Source organism: Chanodichthys erythropterus, chromosome 12 (genome assembly GCF_024489055.1).
Source record: "Chanodichthys erythropterus isolate Z2021 chromosome 12, ASM2448905v1, whole genome shotgun sequence".
Classification (NCBI taxonomy): domain Eukaryota; kingdom Metazoa; phylum Chordata; class Actinopteri; order Cypriniformes; family Xenocyprididae; genus Chanodichthys; species Chanodichthys erythropterus.
In genome coordinates this window covers 13,495,475-13,511,904 of record NC_090232.1, presented here as the reverse complement: position 1 = coordinate 13,511,904, position 16,430 = coordinate 13,495,475, and the positions used below count along the sequence as shown (strand labels likewise).

The following is a 16,430-nucleotide window of genomic DNA, read 5'->3' as shown; positions in this document are numbered from 1 at the left end:
TGATGGCTCCGTGAGGCCTCCATAGGAAGCAATGACATCCTCTCTCAAGATGCATAAAGGTACTAAAAACATATTTAAATCAGTTCATGTGAGTTCAGTGGCTCAATATTAATATTATAAAGCGACGAGAATATTTTTGGTGCGGCAAAAAAACAAAATAACGACTTATTTAGTGATGGCCGATTTCAAAACACTGCTTCATGAAGCATCGGAGCGTTGTGAATCTGTGTGTCGAATCTGCAGGTCGGAGCACCAAAGTCACGTGATTTCAGCAGTTTGGCGGTTTGACCCAATTCATGATTCGATACACTGATTCATTTATGCTCCGATGCTTTCTGAAGCAGTGTTTTGAAATCGGCCATCACTAAATAAGTCGTTATTTTGTTTTTTTGCTGCACCAAAAGTATTCCTGTCGCTTTATAATATTAATATTGAACCACTGTACTCACATGAACTGATTTAAATATGTTTTTAGTACCTTTATGGATCTTGACAGAGGAAGTGACATTGCTCCCTATGGAGGCCTCACGGAGCCATCGGATTTCAAATAAAATATCTTAATTTATGTTCCAAAGATAAACGAAGGTGTGAAACGACATGAGGGTAAGTAATAAATGACAGAATTTTCATTTTTGGGTGAACTAACCCTTTAAGTTGAAAACAGTGACATATAAACAGCCGCTAAAAGCGTGGTTTAAAATCGCCCTTGTTCTTTATGTCACAAATATGTGGTAACCAATCCCCTCAAAGTGCGGGGTTGTCTTTAGCATATCATTAACTATGCTGAGAAGCAGAGGGGTCTCAAGAGGAAGCCAGGTTACCCTGGTATATATTTCTGTTGATATGAAAAATCAGGTACATTTTAAGAATATAGCAGGTGAATTATGTATATGATGTACTTTATATTACGTTGTTATGATGAACGCCTTTCTCCACTGACGTTCTAAGCGTTTCTAATGATACTGATTTTTAGAGGGCAGACTTGAGATGGCAAATGAGAACATGGTTTGTGTAACACATTATTAGCCGTTTGATAGCGTACAGTAGTCAAGCAAAAGGCTAATCATATGAATTACCACTACATGTCCGACGTTGTAGAGCAATACATAAAACAATACATACATTACCATTCTGATAAAATTATTGATTAAAGGGGGACGTTAACTTATTATTTGATCAGACTGCCAAACTTTAAGGTATTATTGCACAAAAATAAATAAAAATGCAAAATAATCCTTTCTGAGAAGATAACTCGGCACCACTTGCTGAATTTAACACATAACCTAATGAGGTCAAGTGACAATGTTGAAGCATTTTTAATTGCATACTATGCAAACGGTTTATTTTTATATACATATATAAATTAGTAGGCTATATATATACTATACACTATGAATTAAGGAGCATTTCTGAAACAAAATGTGCTTTCTTAGTTTGTCTTTTCCTATGTGTGTTAATGGCTTGTTAATTGATTGTAACGCCAATTGTTTAAAGTATTTTGAATAATGAATCATGTCACATGATTCTTTAGAGAATTGTGTTTTTTCTGCTTGCGAGTTAAGTTTAGTATGTTTTTTATATGGGATTAGTACAGAAGAGAGAAGAGCGCATGTGGTTATTTATAGTTTTCTGCAGGTCAGGGTGCCATCTGCCCCGCATACACACTCACAGGCATCAAAACACTGTCCTCTGGTGGTGATTCAAAGATCTGCAGTGCTCACATAGAAACATTAGACATGAAAAAGGATGGTTTTATGAACAGATCTCCCTGCTGTACCTACTCAGTTAAAACATCTCCAATTTATCAGCTACATTTTTTTTTTGGAATCTGTTTCAGATCACCAGAAGCTGGAGAGAGAGGCCAGGATTTGCCGTCTCTTGAAACACCCGAATATTGGTAATGGACTCAGTTTTTCCAGAGACATTCTACCAGAGATCTGTATTACCTAATGGTAACTAAAGATGAGGAAATGACGGAGCAAAATTCTCTTTGTAGTTCGACTTCATGACAGCATATCGGAGGAGGGCTTCCATTACCTAGTCTTTGATCTGTAAGTATATATATATTAACTTAATCTCCTCTTTTTCTCCACATTTCTTAATAGGCTTTCTTTTCTATCTTTGCTTTCTCAGAGTCTGTGTGGTTAGTATTAGACTGCCCCATTTACAAAGTACTGCTGATATTTATGTGATAGCAGGACAGTGCCCAGAGGGCAGCCTTCGGCAAACCAGTGAGCCTACTTTCAGCGTTACTTTATAGAAATGACTCATAGAATAAAAGACATTTCTGGCAATGTTCACACAGCAGATGAATACAGATGTCAGTCCTGTTTTAGAGTGTTAAATAGTTAAGTTCACAAACAGTTTGATTATAAACAATCATGACAACTCCATTCTTACAACAAAATGACATAATAATATATTATTGTGTGAACAGGACTATTCAAGAGTCCATTTGTGGGAACGTTCTCTGAACTCTAACATTCTGGCAAGGCTTTCTCAAAGTTATAAACAAGAGTTTGTTCAGAGTTATTTGGTCTTTAATAATATTCTCAAAAAAAATATTATTTATACATTTTTCATGGATTTTTTCCCCCTGAAACGTTTTAGTTCGTTTAACGTTTTCAAATGTTGCTGCTTTTTTTCAGAATGTTCAGAGAACATTTAAAAGTAATGTTCTCATAATGTTTGCAGAATGATAAAATGGAATAATCCCTTAACATTGGTATGTTTTTTTTTTTTTTTTTTTTTTTTAAACCTTGATGCTTTGAACTTTTAGAGAACATTTAGAAATAACGTTTTCAAACACAAACATGGTGGTTCAGTACATACCTCGGTATTGAAGTCATGGTTCGGTACAGCGGGAGGAGAAAACTAAACATAAAAATGCTTATTTTTTCTTCCTTTTTTATTAAACTGTGGTTTATTGAGCAAATTGTATCTCTTTCTTAAAATAAATTCAATTATAAGTAAGATTTAAGTAACATTTTTTTAAGGATAAAAAATCTATCTCACCAAAAGCTGTAAACCATACCCTTCTTGCACATTACTATAGTATTAAAGGTTACAATTAACAACAGAGCCAAAACTATTAAATTCAGTTGCTATTTATTTTTAGATATACTAAATCAATACTCAAAAAAAAACAAACAAAAAAAAACATGTAAATCGCACCTAAGGTAGGTTTTGTACCAACATGTCCTCCAACCAATACGCCTAATATACACCTATATGACACTTTCATTTTAATGCATTGTTCCCTTTTATCTGTGTCGTATTTTGGGTTTTGCGTAGCTCAATTGGCAGAGCATTGCAATATGTAACAATATGCAATCATATGATCATGCGATCGTGGGTTCGATCCCAGGGAATGCATGTGCTCATAAAGTGTATATGCACTATAAATCACCAAGGTTAGGTTTAGGGGTGGGTAGATGTAGTCGTTAATAAAGAAAAATGAATTTTGCTAAATGGAAATAAGAGAAATGGTGTAAAAGTCCACACATTACATTTAAATGAACACGCATTTTGATTGGTAACGACAGTTATACGTCATTTCATGATGACAAATGTAACACAACAATGTCATTATTTTTACACCAGCTAGAGGGCGCATGACTTTAAAACGTAAATATAGGTTGTAATAAGGTGCTTGTAAAACGACCTATAGGAGGACAGTCTCTTTAGTACATAAGGCAGATCAACTTATAAATCTAATTATAAAATTATTTTTCAATTATTTTTCTACTCTAATCCGTTTTTGAAAATTAATCATATACACAGTTACTGTCATAACTTGTTTTCATGACATATTTAATATGTTTAAATAAATAATTAAGACATTACTAACAGGTAAAGTAAATATAATGAATATATAAGCTAATATAGTGTATATATTTAGTGAATTGCTCCCCTCTAGAGTTCATTTTTATAGTGAACTAACATGCTGTGGACACTAAGTGACTTGCCTGAGGTAAATGTAATGTTACGTGAGATATTATTTTCAAGCTGTTTTATTGTCTTTCCGTGGTTAAAACACTAGTTGAGAGATTACATTTAAACATATCAATGCATAGATCATTTGTTTCATCTGCGCTTTTTCCTGTTGTGGCAGTTAGCAAAAAGTGTTGCATTACCACAAACGTCCCCTTCTGGATTGGAGTGTGGATCTCCTTTAACTGACTGTATTCGTCGTCTGACTGTATGCAACGAAATGTGACATCCGTACAATGACGTTTTGGGATGAATACATGTACCGTTACACCACAAATTAAAACATATTTTTGTTAGATGGATGGTTGTCAATCCTAAACACTGACTGTGTGAGCATAGCCTTAGAAATAGAGCAGACCAGTGGATTGTGCTGACTTCTGTCTGTATGACATCAAAAAATGGCTTATGATGTAGTTCTGCTAGTAGCTGATGTTGCTGATAGGAGAAAGGCGGACAAACAGAGAAGAGAACACAAGGACAAGCAAGTGGAGAAAAACAAGTAGAGAGACACAAGCTGTCATATTCAGTGATATTCAACTGTTTGTGACCCAGATTCACACAGTCTGACAAATGCTTGCTCTGCTATTTTTGAATACTGTCTGCTTTTGTACGAATAAACATACAATGTTGATTTTTAGTGTAGTTTTTTTTGAGTAGAGCTCAACAATACAGTCCACTTTATCATTGGACTAGCCTCCAGAAGGACCAAACATCTCTGACATTAATAGCAAATATTACACAATGTTATACAATATTACATGATATTCACAACATTTTGAGGAATACTATCAGGGCTTGACATTAACACCCGCCAACTCGCCATATGCAGGTGGATTTCGGCAGTGGTGTATAATGCAGTCCCTCCTACTAGCCACTTTGGTGGGTTGTATACCAATGGGTTGTATGTGGGTTGTAAGTTTATATACATTTTTCATTTGTAGTCTTTTAAAAAGGCATCTGCAATAATAAACTAAGTGCAATGTAGAGTTGTCAAAAAGATTTTTTTAGAGACATTTCAATACTAAAAAATATGAAACGCTTCCAATGCTCATTTTCCACAGAATAGATACATGAGACCAGCTGCGCTTTTTTCACTCTCTCATTTCTCCAACAGCGAGTTGACACACAAACCCGCCTCCCCTCACTCACTCATTTCATTTGCTCTGGATGAATATTGTTGGTGTTACAGGGCTTGAATTTTGGTGTGGGATTGAGTGTATCATGCATAATTTTACCAGTTCCCACAGATTTTTTTTTTGCTCACACTCAAAGTGTGTGCACATAAAGCCACCTCTCAGTACTAAATTGAGTTCTTTTTCACTGCTTATTGCACTTAAAGGGTTATTCACCCAAATATTTGGATGAAATCTGATGACTCAGTGAGACCTCAAGTTAATTTACACTTTCAATGCCCAGAAAGGTACTAAAAATATATTTAAAGGTGCCCTCGAATGAAAAACTGAATTTATCTTGGCATAGTCAAATAACAAGAGTTCAGTACATGGAAATGACATACAGTGAGTCTCAAACTCCATTGTTTCCTCCTCCTTATATAAATCTCATTTGTTTAAAAGACCTCCGAAGAACAGGCGAATCCCAACATAACACAGACTGTTACGTAACAGTCAGGGTGTATGTCCCAATATTTGCATATGCCAGCCCATGTTCCCAACATTATGAAAGGCATTAGACAAGGGCAGAATGTCTGGATCTGCACAGGTGAATAAACAGACTAGGTAAGCAGGCAAGAACAATAGCAAAAAATGGCAGATGGAGCAATAATAACTGACATGATCCATGATAACATGATATTTTTAGTGATATTTGTAAATTGTCTTTCTAAATGTTTCGTTAGCATGTTGCTAATGTACTGTTAAGTGTGGTTAAAGTTACTATTGTTTCTTACTGTATTCATGGAGACAAGAGCCGTCGTTATTTTTATTTTTAAACACTTGCAGTCTGTATAATTCATAAACACAACTTCATTCTTTATAAATCTCTCCAACAGTGTAGCATTAGCCGTTAGCCATGGAGCACAGCCTCAAATTCATTCAGAATCAAATGTAAACAATTTAACAGTATACAATACTCACATAATCCGACGCATGCGTGCTGCATGCATGACGAAAACTTTGTAAAGATCCATTTGAGGGTTATATTAGCTGTGTAAACTTTGTTTATGCACTATTCAAGGCAAGCGTGAGCTCCGTGGGCGTGGAGCACGAGAATTAAAGGGCCAGTAGCCCTGAATCGGCTCATTTATAATGATGCCCCAAAATAGGCAGTTAAAAAAAAAATAATTAAAAAAAATCTATGGGGTATTTTGAGCTGAAACTTCACAGACACATTCAGGGGACACCTTAGACTTATATTACATCTTTTTAAAAAAAGTTCTAGGGCACCTTTAAAACAGTTAATGTGAGTACAGTGGCTCTACCTTAATATTATCAAGCGACGGGAATACTTTTTGTGCACCAAAAAAACAAAATAACGACTTTTCAACAATATCTAGTGATGGGCGATTTCAAAACAATGTTTCAAATCTTTTGTTTCAAATCAGTGGTTCAGAGCGTCACATGATTTAAGTAGTTTGACATGCGATCCGAACCACTGATTTGAAACAAAAACTTCGAAGCTTCTTGAGGTGGTGTTTTGAATTTGGCCATCACTAGATATTTTTGAAAAGTCGTTATTTAGATTTTTTTTGGCGCACAAAAAGTATTCTCATTGCTTCATAACATTAAGTTTTAACCACTGTACTCACATGAACTGTTTTAAATATGTTTTTCGTACCTTTCTGGGCACTGAAAGTGTAAATTAACTTGCTGGCAATTGAGGCCTCACTGAGCCATCGGATTTAATAAAAAATACCTTAATTTGTGTTCCGAAGATGAACGAAGGTCTTACGGGTGTGGAACAACATGAGGGTGAGTTTTTGGGTGAACTAACCCTTTAAACAGTCAAATACGCACAAAATAATGTTAAAATGCTGGTCTTGGTTAGTATTCATGTAAACACAGTTATGTTTAAAGTGAATGTAAACAGTTGAGAAAGAAAATGTGTAACAGCTTAATGGATCAGGTAAGGTCTTAAAGTGACAGCAGCTTAATATTCCTGCTGCCAAATTATGAGATATTATTTCAAATATCTATATGGCAATTTTTCTCCTTGATATCGATGTCAAAAATTGTGGCCAGTGAAAATGCTGAGTGGCTAGTAACTTTGGAAAACCACTAGCCACAGTGGCTGGTGAGCAAAAAAGTTAATGTCAAGCCCTGAATATTAGTATGAACTACTTCTAAAATAAAGCATTGTGAACAATTTAATAGAATAAATGATTTAAATAATTCATTTAACTGTAAATAACAATGTCCGAAAACATTATTCAGTTCACACTTTTATATTAAGTACAATATTTCTGTGATAAGTAAAAATCTGCCTTTCCTTCAAGTCAGTTTTCTAAAAGGTCCTTCCTACAGCCGCCATATTGAGTGTCGTGAATGGTTTGTCTACCCCACCTTAAAATGTCTATTGTTACTCCACTTTACAGTCTAACTGTCTACCACTATCTTGCAAAAACTCCCCACTGTGGAAATTATGGTAATTCCCTGTTTCTATGGTAACAGTGACTTCTTTGATTGGTGAATCTGGCTTCAGGATTGCGTATAGAATAGAACTCTTAAGGAATGAACTATTTTAAAATAGCATGTAGCATTGTTTAAAAACCTCAGAAAAAGATCTCTAAAAACAGTTTCTCAGTGGAGGTTTTCAATAGTTTTTGATATGCAATAATTTGCCTTTGACCTCAGGGTTACTGGAGGTGAGCTGTTTGAAGACATTGTAGCAAGAGAGTACTACAGTGAGGCTGATGCCAGGTAAGAACATGCAGACAGACACATTACAACAGTAGCACATTAGTACATTCATTAGCGTCAAGTTTGTTCTACATAAAATATGCTTACAGACAGTTCTTTTAGGTCACATGACTCTTTTGTGAGCCTGTTTCTCTGTGTGCAGGTTATTTATACTGATGATAAATTATACACTGCTTCTCTCTACAGCCTCGCCTCCCTGAGTGTAATTTTGCATGTGTAAAGGAAAATGTGCATGTGTGTCTTCAGAGCTGGACAAGAAAATGTGCAGCATGTTATTTATAGATGATTAATGACTGCATGCGATCTCATGAATGTATAATTCTATGTACAATCCTGCACAACTGCATTTTTACTTCATAAAAGGCTGATAAAGTCCCCATTATCTCTATTTTCCTCTAAGTTCCCTCTTTTTACTGATTATGTTACTTGATATTTTTACTTTTGGTTCCTTTGGTCACACTTCCCCTCTGTCTTACCTTTCTCTTTCACCGTCTCTCTCTCTATCTCAGTCACTGCATTCAGCAGATTTTGGAGAGCGTTCATCACTGCCATGTTAATGGGATTGTCCATCGGGATCTGAAGGTCAGGACACGCACACACACTTAGACACACACACTCGCACTTCTCCAGACAGTGGCGCTCAATGTAGCAGAGTCCAGTGCCAAATTTAGCACAGTCTGACGTAGCCGGATCTCATATTGTCTAACAGAAAATAGCCTTGCCGTGTCTGAGAATCTAATATTTTTTCCTTTCTTCTTCTGAAATCTTCACAAAGCCTTTTAGCTAGTGAAAATCAATCCACATTTGTGCGGATACAATTCAGACTTTGACAGATTTGAGCTTTTTTGTTCTTCTTCCAAAATGTCTTTCAACCTGCTGAGGTGGAATGAGTCATCATAGCATGGCTGCTATTAAAACAGTCTTTTATTCAATCAATAGCTGCTTTTAGAAAAGCCATTACATAAGGGAGAATTAAGAACATTTAGTGATATGCTTGTGTGTGTCTGCATGCTTTTCTCGAAGCCTGAGAATTTGCTGTTGGCCAGTAAGATGAAGGGGGCGGCAGTTAAACTTGCTGACTTTGGTTTGGCCATAGAAGTCCAGGGTGATCAGCAGGCATGGTTTGGTAAGTACTTTATATACATATATATATATGTGTGTGTGTGTGTGTGTGTGTGTGTGTGTATATAAATATATATATATATATATATATATATATATATAAATATATATATATATATATATATATATATATATAAAATATAAAACAATTCTATCCTCTCACAGTATATCTGTAAAGCAGTGTTTCCTGCACCCCGTTTCAGTGGTGGTGCTTTGCTGCTATAAGATAAATGATATTTTACCTGAGTTGCGAGTTTGAATTTGTTGTAATATTAAAAAAATTGATACAAGAAGATAATTGATGCATACAGAAACAAGCATGTAGGATGATCAGTGTTATCCAGTTTACGAATTAATCACCTTTAAAGGGATAGTTCACCCAAAAACTACCTCAAGCCATCTTAGGTGTATATGACAATCTTCTTTCAGACAATCAGAGATATATTTACAAAATATCCTCGCTCCTCCAAACTTTATAATGGTTGTGAATGGGGGCCATATTTTGAAGCCCAAAAAAATTAAATAAAAATGCATCCATCCATCATAAAATAATCCATACGGCTCCAGTGGGTTAATAAAGGCCTTCTGAAGTGAAGCGATGGGTTTTTGTAAGAAAAATATCCATATTTAAAACTTTATCAATTCAAATAACTAGCTTCCGGCAGACACCCGTATGCATCGATTTGCGATGGAAGAGTAATCTTTTCACTGTATTTTGATCAAATAAATGCAGCCTTGGTGAGCATAAGATACTTCTTTCAAAAACATTAAACAATTTTTACCCCAAACAGTAGTGTATTGTTGTAAAGACAATATTTAATTAAAATAAATAGGCTACAAACATAATTCTGTTTTGTTTAGAACGTAATTAGGACCAGCAAAGGCTACAAAAGCAGAAGTCTATAGGGAACACTGCTTTATTAAATAATTCTGCATGACTAAGCTTTTACAAGCCAACTTGGCAAATAACACTTTTTAGTATTCTAAACAATAATTAAATGCTGTAGAAACTGTTCCTTTATTCCTCTAAACCGCTCTTTGTTCAGGTTTTGCTGGTACTCCAGGGTACCTGTCCCCGGAGGTCTTGAGGAAAGATCCTTATGGTAAACCTGTGGACATGTGGGCCTGCGGTAAGGAATGAATGAGCCACAAAAATATCAGCCTCATAAGTGAGTTGGTATGATGGATGTCACTGTTGAAGCTCATTAACTGATTATTAAATTATTGCAGCCTGAGTTTTTTAGTAGCGTTGAATCTAATCAGCCAAATGGAGTGTCCCTGGTAAATTGTCTTTCTGTTTTTAGGCTTAAAACTAGTTAGTCCAACTCAAGCAGTTGAATGAATGTTTCAATTTAGCCTTGATGTAAAAACGATTGCACAATTATTCAAATTCACCATCAGGATGTTCTTCCCACATACGAGAAGATGGACAGATGGTAATACCATGATACTTTGAGATATACAAACCCGATTCCAACAAAGTTGGGACACTGTACAAATTGTGAATAAAAACAGAATGCAATGATGTGGATTCATTTGATTCATTCAAATTTCAATATTTTATTCAGAATACAACATAGATGACAAATGTTTAAACTGAGAAAATGTATCATTTTAAGGGAAAAATAAGTTGATTTTAAATTTCATGGCATCAACACATCTCAAAAACGTTGGGACAAGGCCATGTTTACCACTGTGTGGCATCCCCTCTTCTTTTTATAACAGCCTGCAAATGTCTGGGGACTGAGGAGACAAGTTGCTCAAGTTTATGAATAGGAATGTTGTCCCATTCTTGTCTAATACAGGCTTCTAGTTGCTCAACGGTCTTTGTCACATCTTCCTCTTTATGATGTGGCAAATGTTTTCTATGGGTGAAATATCTGGACTGCAGGCTGGCCATTTCAGTACCTGGATCCTTCTTCTATGTAGCCATGATGTTGTAATTGATGCAGTATGTGGTCTGGCATTGTCATGTTGGAAAATGCAAGGTCTTCCCTGAAAGAGACGACGTCTGGATGGGAGCATGTGTTGTTCTAGAACTTAGATATACCTTTCAGCATTGATGGTGCCTTTCCAGATGTGTAAGCTGCCCATGCCACACGCACTCATGCAACCCCATACCATCAGAGATGCAGGCTTCTGAACTGAGCGCTGATAACAACTTGGGTTGTCCTTGTCTTCTTTAGTCCGGATGACATGGCGTCCCAGTTTTCCAAAAAGAACTTCAAATTTTGATTCGTCTGACCACAGAACAGTTTTCCACTTTGCCACAGTCCATTTTAAATGAGCATTGGCCCAGAGAAAAAGCCTGCGCTTCTGGATCATGTTTAGATGTGGCTTCTTTTTTGACCTATAGAGTTTTAGCCGGCAACGGCGAATGGCACGGTGGATTGTTCACACAGACAATGTTTTCTGGAAGTATTCCTGAGCCCATGTTGTGATTTCCATTACAGTAGCATTCCTGTATGTGATGCAGTGCCGTCTAAGGGCCCGAAGATCACGGGCATCCAGTATGGTTTTCCGGCCTTGACCCTTATGCAAGATTCTTTGAATCTTTGGATGATATCATGCACTGTAGATGATGATAACTTCAAACTCTTTGCAATTTTTCTCTGAGAAACTCATTTCTGATATTGCCCCACTATTTTTCGCCGCAGCATTGGGGGAATCTGTGATCCTCTGCCCATCTTGACTTCTGAGAGACATTGCCACTCCGAGAGGCTCTTTTTATACCCAATCATGTTGCCAATTGACCTAATAAGTTGCAAATTGGTCCTCCAGCTGTTCCTTAAATGTACATTTAACTTTTCCGGCATCTAATTGCTACCTGTCCCAACATTTTTGGAATGTGTAGCTCTCATGAAATCCAAAATGAGCCAATATTTGGCATGACATTTCAAAATGTCTCACTTTCAACATTTGATATGTTATCTGTATTCTATTGTGAATAAAATATAAGTTTATGAGATTTGTAAATTATTGCATTCCTTTTTTATTCACAATTTGTACAGTGTCCCAACTTTTTTGGAACCGGGTTTGTAGATTCCAAATGGTACTGAATGATTACCATATTCATGCACCATAGTATTTAAATGGTACTGTCTCTCTTCAAAGAATATCCTGGGACTGTCACCCAAAAATAAATTACTCTGGCAGATGTACGAAAACCCTGTGTGCTATTTGAATAAAGCCGCATTTCCACCGCAGGAACTTTCCACAGGAACTAGGGACTTTGGAATGGTACTCAGTTTCGACCGCAGGAACCAGGGTCTAAATGTAGTTCCACGTAAAAATTTCCCCCTCAAAAAGTCCCTACTCGTGATGTAGTACTTTTTCAAAGTTCAGGAACTTTTAGAGGTGGGCCTTGGGTGCTAAACATGCTGATTGGTTGAGTTTACTCAGCATTTTGATTGGTTGACTCCACGCAGCATTTTATTTCAACCACCATTTTTAAAAGTCTGTTGCGGTGCATGCTGTAAGAGTTTGCTATTCGAATTAACAATGGAGTTTAAAAAATACGACAGATGGACCGATGACAAGGTTCAGGCTTTATTAAGCCTGTATGCGGAGGACGGAATCCAGTTGGAGCTGGAAAGTCATGCACAGTCCTACGTCACAGGACTAATTTGCCTAATCTTCATGGTTCTTTAGGCTGCGATGGAAACGCAGACAGCAACAGGTTTGGGGAAAATAAAGGAAAAAAAGTTCCTGGGACAAATTGTTCCGGGTAATTTGGGTGGATATGCGGCTTAAGATTGCTTGAATACAGACATTATCCCAGTTTATGCCAAATGTATTTCATATTTGAGTATTTGATTGAAGAAAATTTCTCTTTGAATGTAGTTTCATAAAGAAATGTGTTTCATAGGTGTGATTCTCTACATTCTGCTGGTTGGATATCCTCCATTTTGGGATGAAGACCAGCATCGCCTCTATCAGCAGATAAAGGCTGGTGCTTATGACGTGAGTCTGAATTTCTAATGATTTGCCTTCAAAGTGTTCACAAAGATGGGGTGAACACTAAGAACACACTATTAGAGCTACAAATGTATCTGATACTAGTAACCACTGGGTAACTGATGATAAATTGATGTCATCCTCAGTTCCTTGGGCTCCCAAGGTTTACAAAATGATTAAATGACACATTATTGTGTTGTCTTATCTCTCTGTGTAGTTTCCTTCTCCTGAGTGGGACACAGTGACCCCTGAAGCTAAAGATCTGATTAATAAGATGTTGACTATCAATCCTTCCAAACGCATCACAGCTGCTGAAGCCCTCAAACACCCCTGGATCTGCGTATGCGTTTCAACACACAAACACGCATTCTTCTTTATTATACAACATAATAATTTCCCTAATCCTCAGTAAGGACTTGCAATCACTCTGTCTTTTTTTTCTCTTTCTGTAGCAACGCTCCACTGTAGCCTCTATGATGCACAGACAGGAAACCGTGGAGTGCTTGAAGAAATTCAATGCCAGAAGGAAACTCAAGGTTAGTTTTGGTCTGTTTTTCTTCAAACATCTTCTACATGTCTTTTGACCAACCTAGCTTTCTTCACACCTTGAGAGTTTTCTTCACATGGATTTCGACAAGCATTTACCCACTCACTACATGCAAGATCCAGATATACAATGTCGCTTTTAAATGTAATGTGTTACATGAGTGCATTACTCCCTATCTAATTATACTATCTTATATTACATTTGTCATTTTTTATGGAAAGTAAGTTAGTTATTTCTGGATGATGGTAGCAGTGGGTAGGGCTGGGAATTGAAAATCGATTCTAATTCTGGAATCGGATACTTAAGGTCAAAGAATTGGATACTTGTTATAAAATTAAAATATTGATTCCTTTGTGTGCATTAAACTGAATTTTAATATGACTTTAAACCATTCATGTGCATGAAGACCCACGTGCGCACTGAAAGCCGCCTCTCATACTGAATAGTGCTCGATACTAAACTGAGTTCCTTTATCGTCTTTTTGCACTTGAACGGACAAACACACAAAAATATGTCAAAATGTCCTTGTAACGTAGTTCGTAAATGTGGGAAGAAGGAGGCGGGAACCGGCGAACATTCAACGTAACTTTAATGTAAAATAAACAAAGAACAAAACGAAAGTAATGCCGGCAGACCCTCGCGGACGTCTGCCGGCCACACAAACATAATAAAACATAACAGAAAGTCCAGGCCTGGTCCTCTCTCGTCCTTCACTGTAGTCGCTCCTCCTTTTATGCTCCCGGAGCTCCTCCGTGAGGGACTCAACCTCCCAGTTGTTGCTCATTAACTCTCGCACCACTGGCCTCGCGCCATTCCCTCACGGCTCTCGCCCACCCTGGTCGCCACAGTCCTCATAAACAGTCTGTTATGTCTTAAGTAAGTAAAGTAAAGTAAACTTTTATTTATATAGCACCCTTCACAGATATAAAATCACAAAGTGCTTTACAAAACCAACTTAAAAGTGAATTAAAAGTGAACTTAAACAGTTGACAAAGAAAACGCATAACGGTATATTGGATCCGTGCAGCTCTTAAAGTGACAGCAGCCTAATATTCCTGCTGCCATCTCAATTATAACATTAATCAAACAACAAAAGACAAAGAGAAAATTTGCTCGCTGTTCTTGTCTGGATAACTTTTGTAACTATATTTGTAATGTTTATTTTATTTATAAAGTGCAGTGTTATTTTACATTTGATTACAGTTTCTGTACCTGGATGCCTGAAAATCTTAAAACACTGTTTATTTCAATCGTATCTTTGTTCATTTGTATTTAATTGTGCGATTGCTATTTTGTTTATTTGTTATTTTTAATTACTGAGTGTTTACTTGTCTTTAATAATGTTTGAAATTTATATTAGTTAGGCTAGTTGTTTTTGCTATGGTATTTTTAAAAGTTCCTTGTGTAAGTGTTCTTTAGCCTGTTGATTTTTGTTTATGGTATTCAGCTACATTTAAATGTTTTGTAATAAAACTTAGAATAAATGTGAATGATATCCAATTTATTTTTTATTTTTGACCTTATTGGAATCGAAATTAGGAACGATAAGAATCAATAAGTGGAATCGGAATTGATAAAATCCAAACAATGTGTTATCTACCAGCTGGGAATAACTGGACCAAAGTGATAATGTTATTGGGAAGGAAGAGTTTTACAATACAATGATGATTTGCAATGCCCGAAACTGGCAAGATATTCTAGAAAATTAGGCATCCTCCAAATACTTAATAAAAAAATGAGGGTATACATTGCTCCTGCTGTTGCTTCTGTACTATTCTTTCTTTCATTTCTCTCTTGCTTGTTGTTTTTTCCTTTTCTTTCATTTCCAAAACTTTTTTTGCAACTAGGGTGCAATTTTGACCACTCTCCTGGTCACAAGAAACTTCTCAGGTATGTCTGGCTCTGCTGACCTGTATGTACGAATGTGTTTGTGTTTGAGTGCGTTTATCCTACAGCTGTATTACACTCCTGTTACACTTTATTTGGATAGTCCACTTTAAACACTAACTATAAGTAACTTTGCAACTATACATGTCAACTAACTTTCATTAGAATATTAATAGACTGTTCGGCTAGGGTTAGTGTTAGTAGAATAAGCTGGCATGTACTTGTCAGTGCAGACCAAGTGTTAGCAGATATTAAGCAGACAGTCTACTAATACTCTAATGACTGATAGTTGACACATAGTTGCAAAGTTAAAATGTCTAAATTGGACTATTAAAATGAAGTAATACCTAGACTCCCTTTTTTATCATCTTGTATATATATATTGTGAATTTGATTCATAATGCTATTTTTTTCCCCATATATCATTATTAGTTATTTTGTGGTTAATTTGGTTTAATAATTTTTATTTTAGGCTGTTTTAAAGTGAGGTGGTACAGTACCCCCTTTTCAGACATTTTATTTAACATTTCTTTCCTGTTCATCATTGCTTTATCTCTTTTTGGGGGGGTCCTGTGTGTCCTGTGAGGTAAGAGTCTGATTGGACATAAGAAGGGGATGTGTTTTTACTCTAACCAGTGAGCTGGTTTGCTTGTTTGACACACTTCCCTGTTACTCTGAGCTACTAACTACCTTTGTTTGCATGTAATCAAACAGATTACATTCATAACGTCAACTAACATTTTGTCTACATGTAATTTTTAAAACAAAATTGCAAATACACATATTCAATAGTATAATAACAAACAGTACTTTATGAATGTAATCATGATAATTTTGAGCTACTGGGGGAGTTGATGTTTCCTGTCTTGCTTATAGAACAAGTATCTTGAATGCTTGCTCATTTTCTGGTTATATTTGCATCTGGATATGTTCATGTACATTCTGGAATGTTACATTTATAAATAAGGTGTATTTAAAAGTTTAGCATTTTTTTCATACATGATGGCTGTTAGCAAAATGAAGTTGGAAATGTTATAATAGAACGATAG

The 16,430-nt window shown here is 36.2% G+C and overlaps 1 protein-coding gene across 9 annotated transcripts in view; it reads left to right on the top strand.

The window, feature by feature from the left end:
* The window catches only part of camk2d2 (calcium/calmodulin-dependent protein kinase (CaM kinase) II delta 2), a 79,078-nt gene that overhangs the window by 47,223 nt on the left and 15,425 nt on the right, over positions 1 to 16,430 (top strand). For 8 of the 9 annotated variants that reach the window (XM_067403760.1, XM_067403755.1, XM_067403759.1 and 5 more), the window contains 10 exons: positions 1,838 to 1,897; positions 1,997 to 2,051; positions 7,803 to 7,868; positions 8,378 to 8,450; positions 8,892 to 8,994; positions 10,037 to 10,120; positions 12,859 to 12,953; positions 13,165 to 13,287; positions 13,400 to 13,483; positions 15,342 to 15,384. In XM_067403760.1, coding sequence (XP_067259861.1) covers positions 1,838 to 1,897; positions 1,997 to 2,051; positions 7,803 to 7,868; positions 8,378 to 8,450; positions 8,892 to 8,994; positions 10,037 to 10,120; positions 12,859 to 12,953; positions 13,165 to 13,287; positions 13,400 to 13,483; positions 15,342 to 15,384 — 786 coding nt within the window. Of the gene's footprint in view, positions 1 to 1,837; positions 1,898 to 1,996; positions 2,052 to 7,802; positions 7,869 to 8,377; positions 8,451 to 8,891; positions 8,995 to 10,036; positions 10,121 to 12,858; positions 12,954 to 13,164; positions 13,288 to 13,399; positions 13,484 to 15,341; positions 15,385 to 16,430 lie in introns of those variants that run through there. The other variant, XM_067403761.1, reaches the window with a different exon arrangement.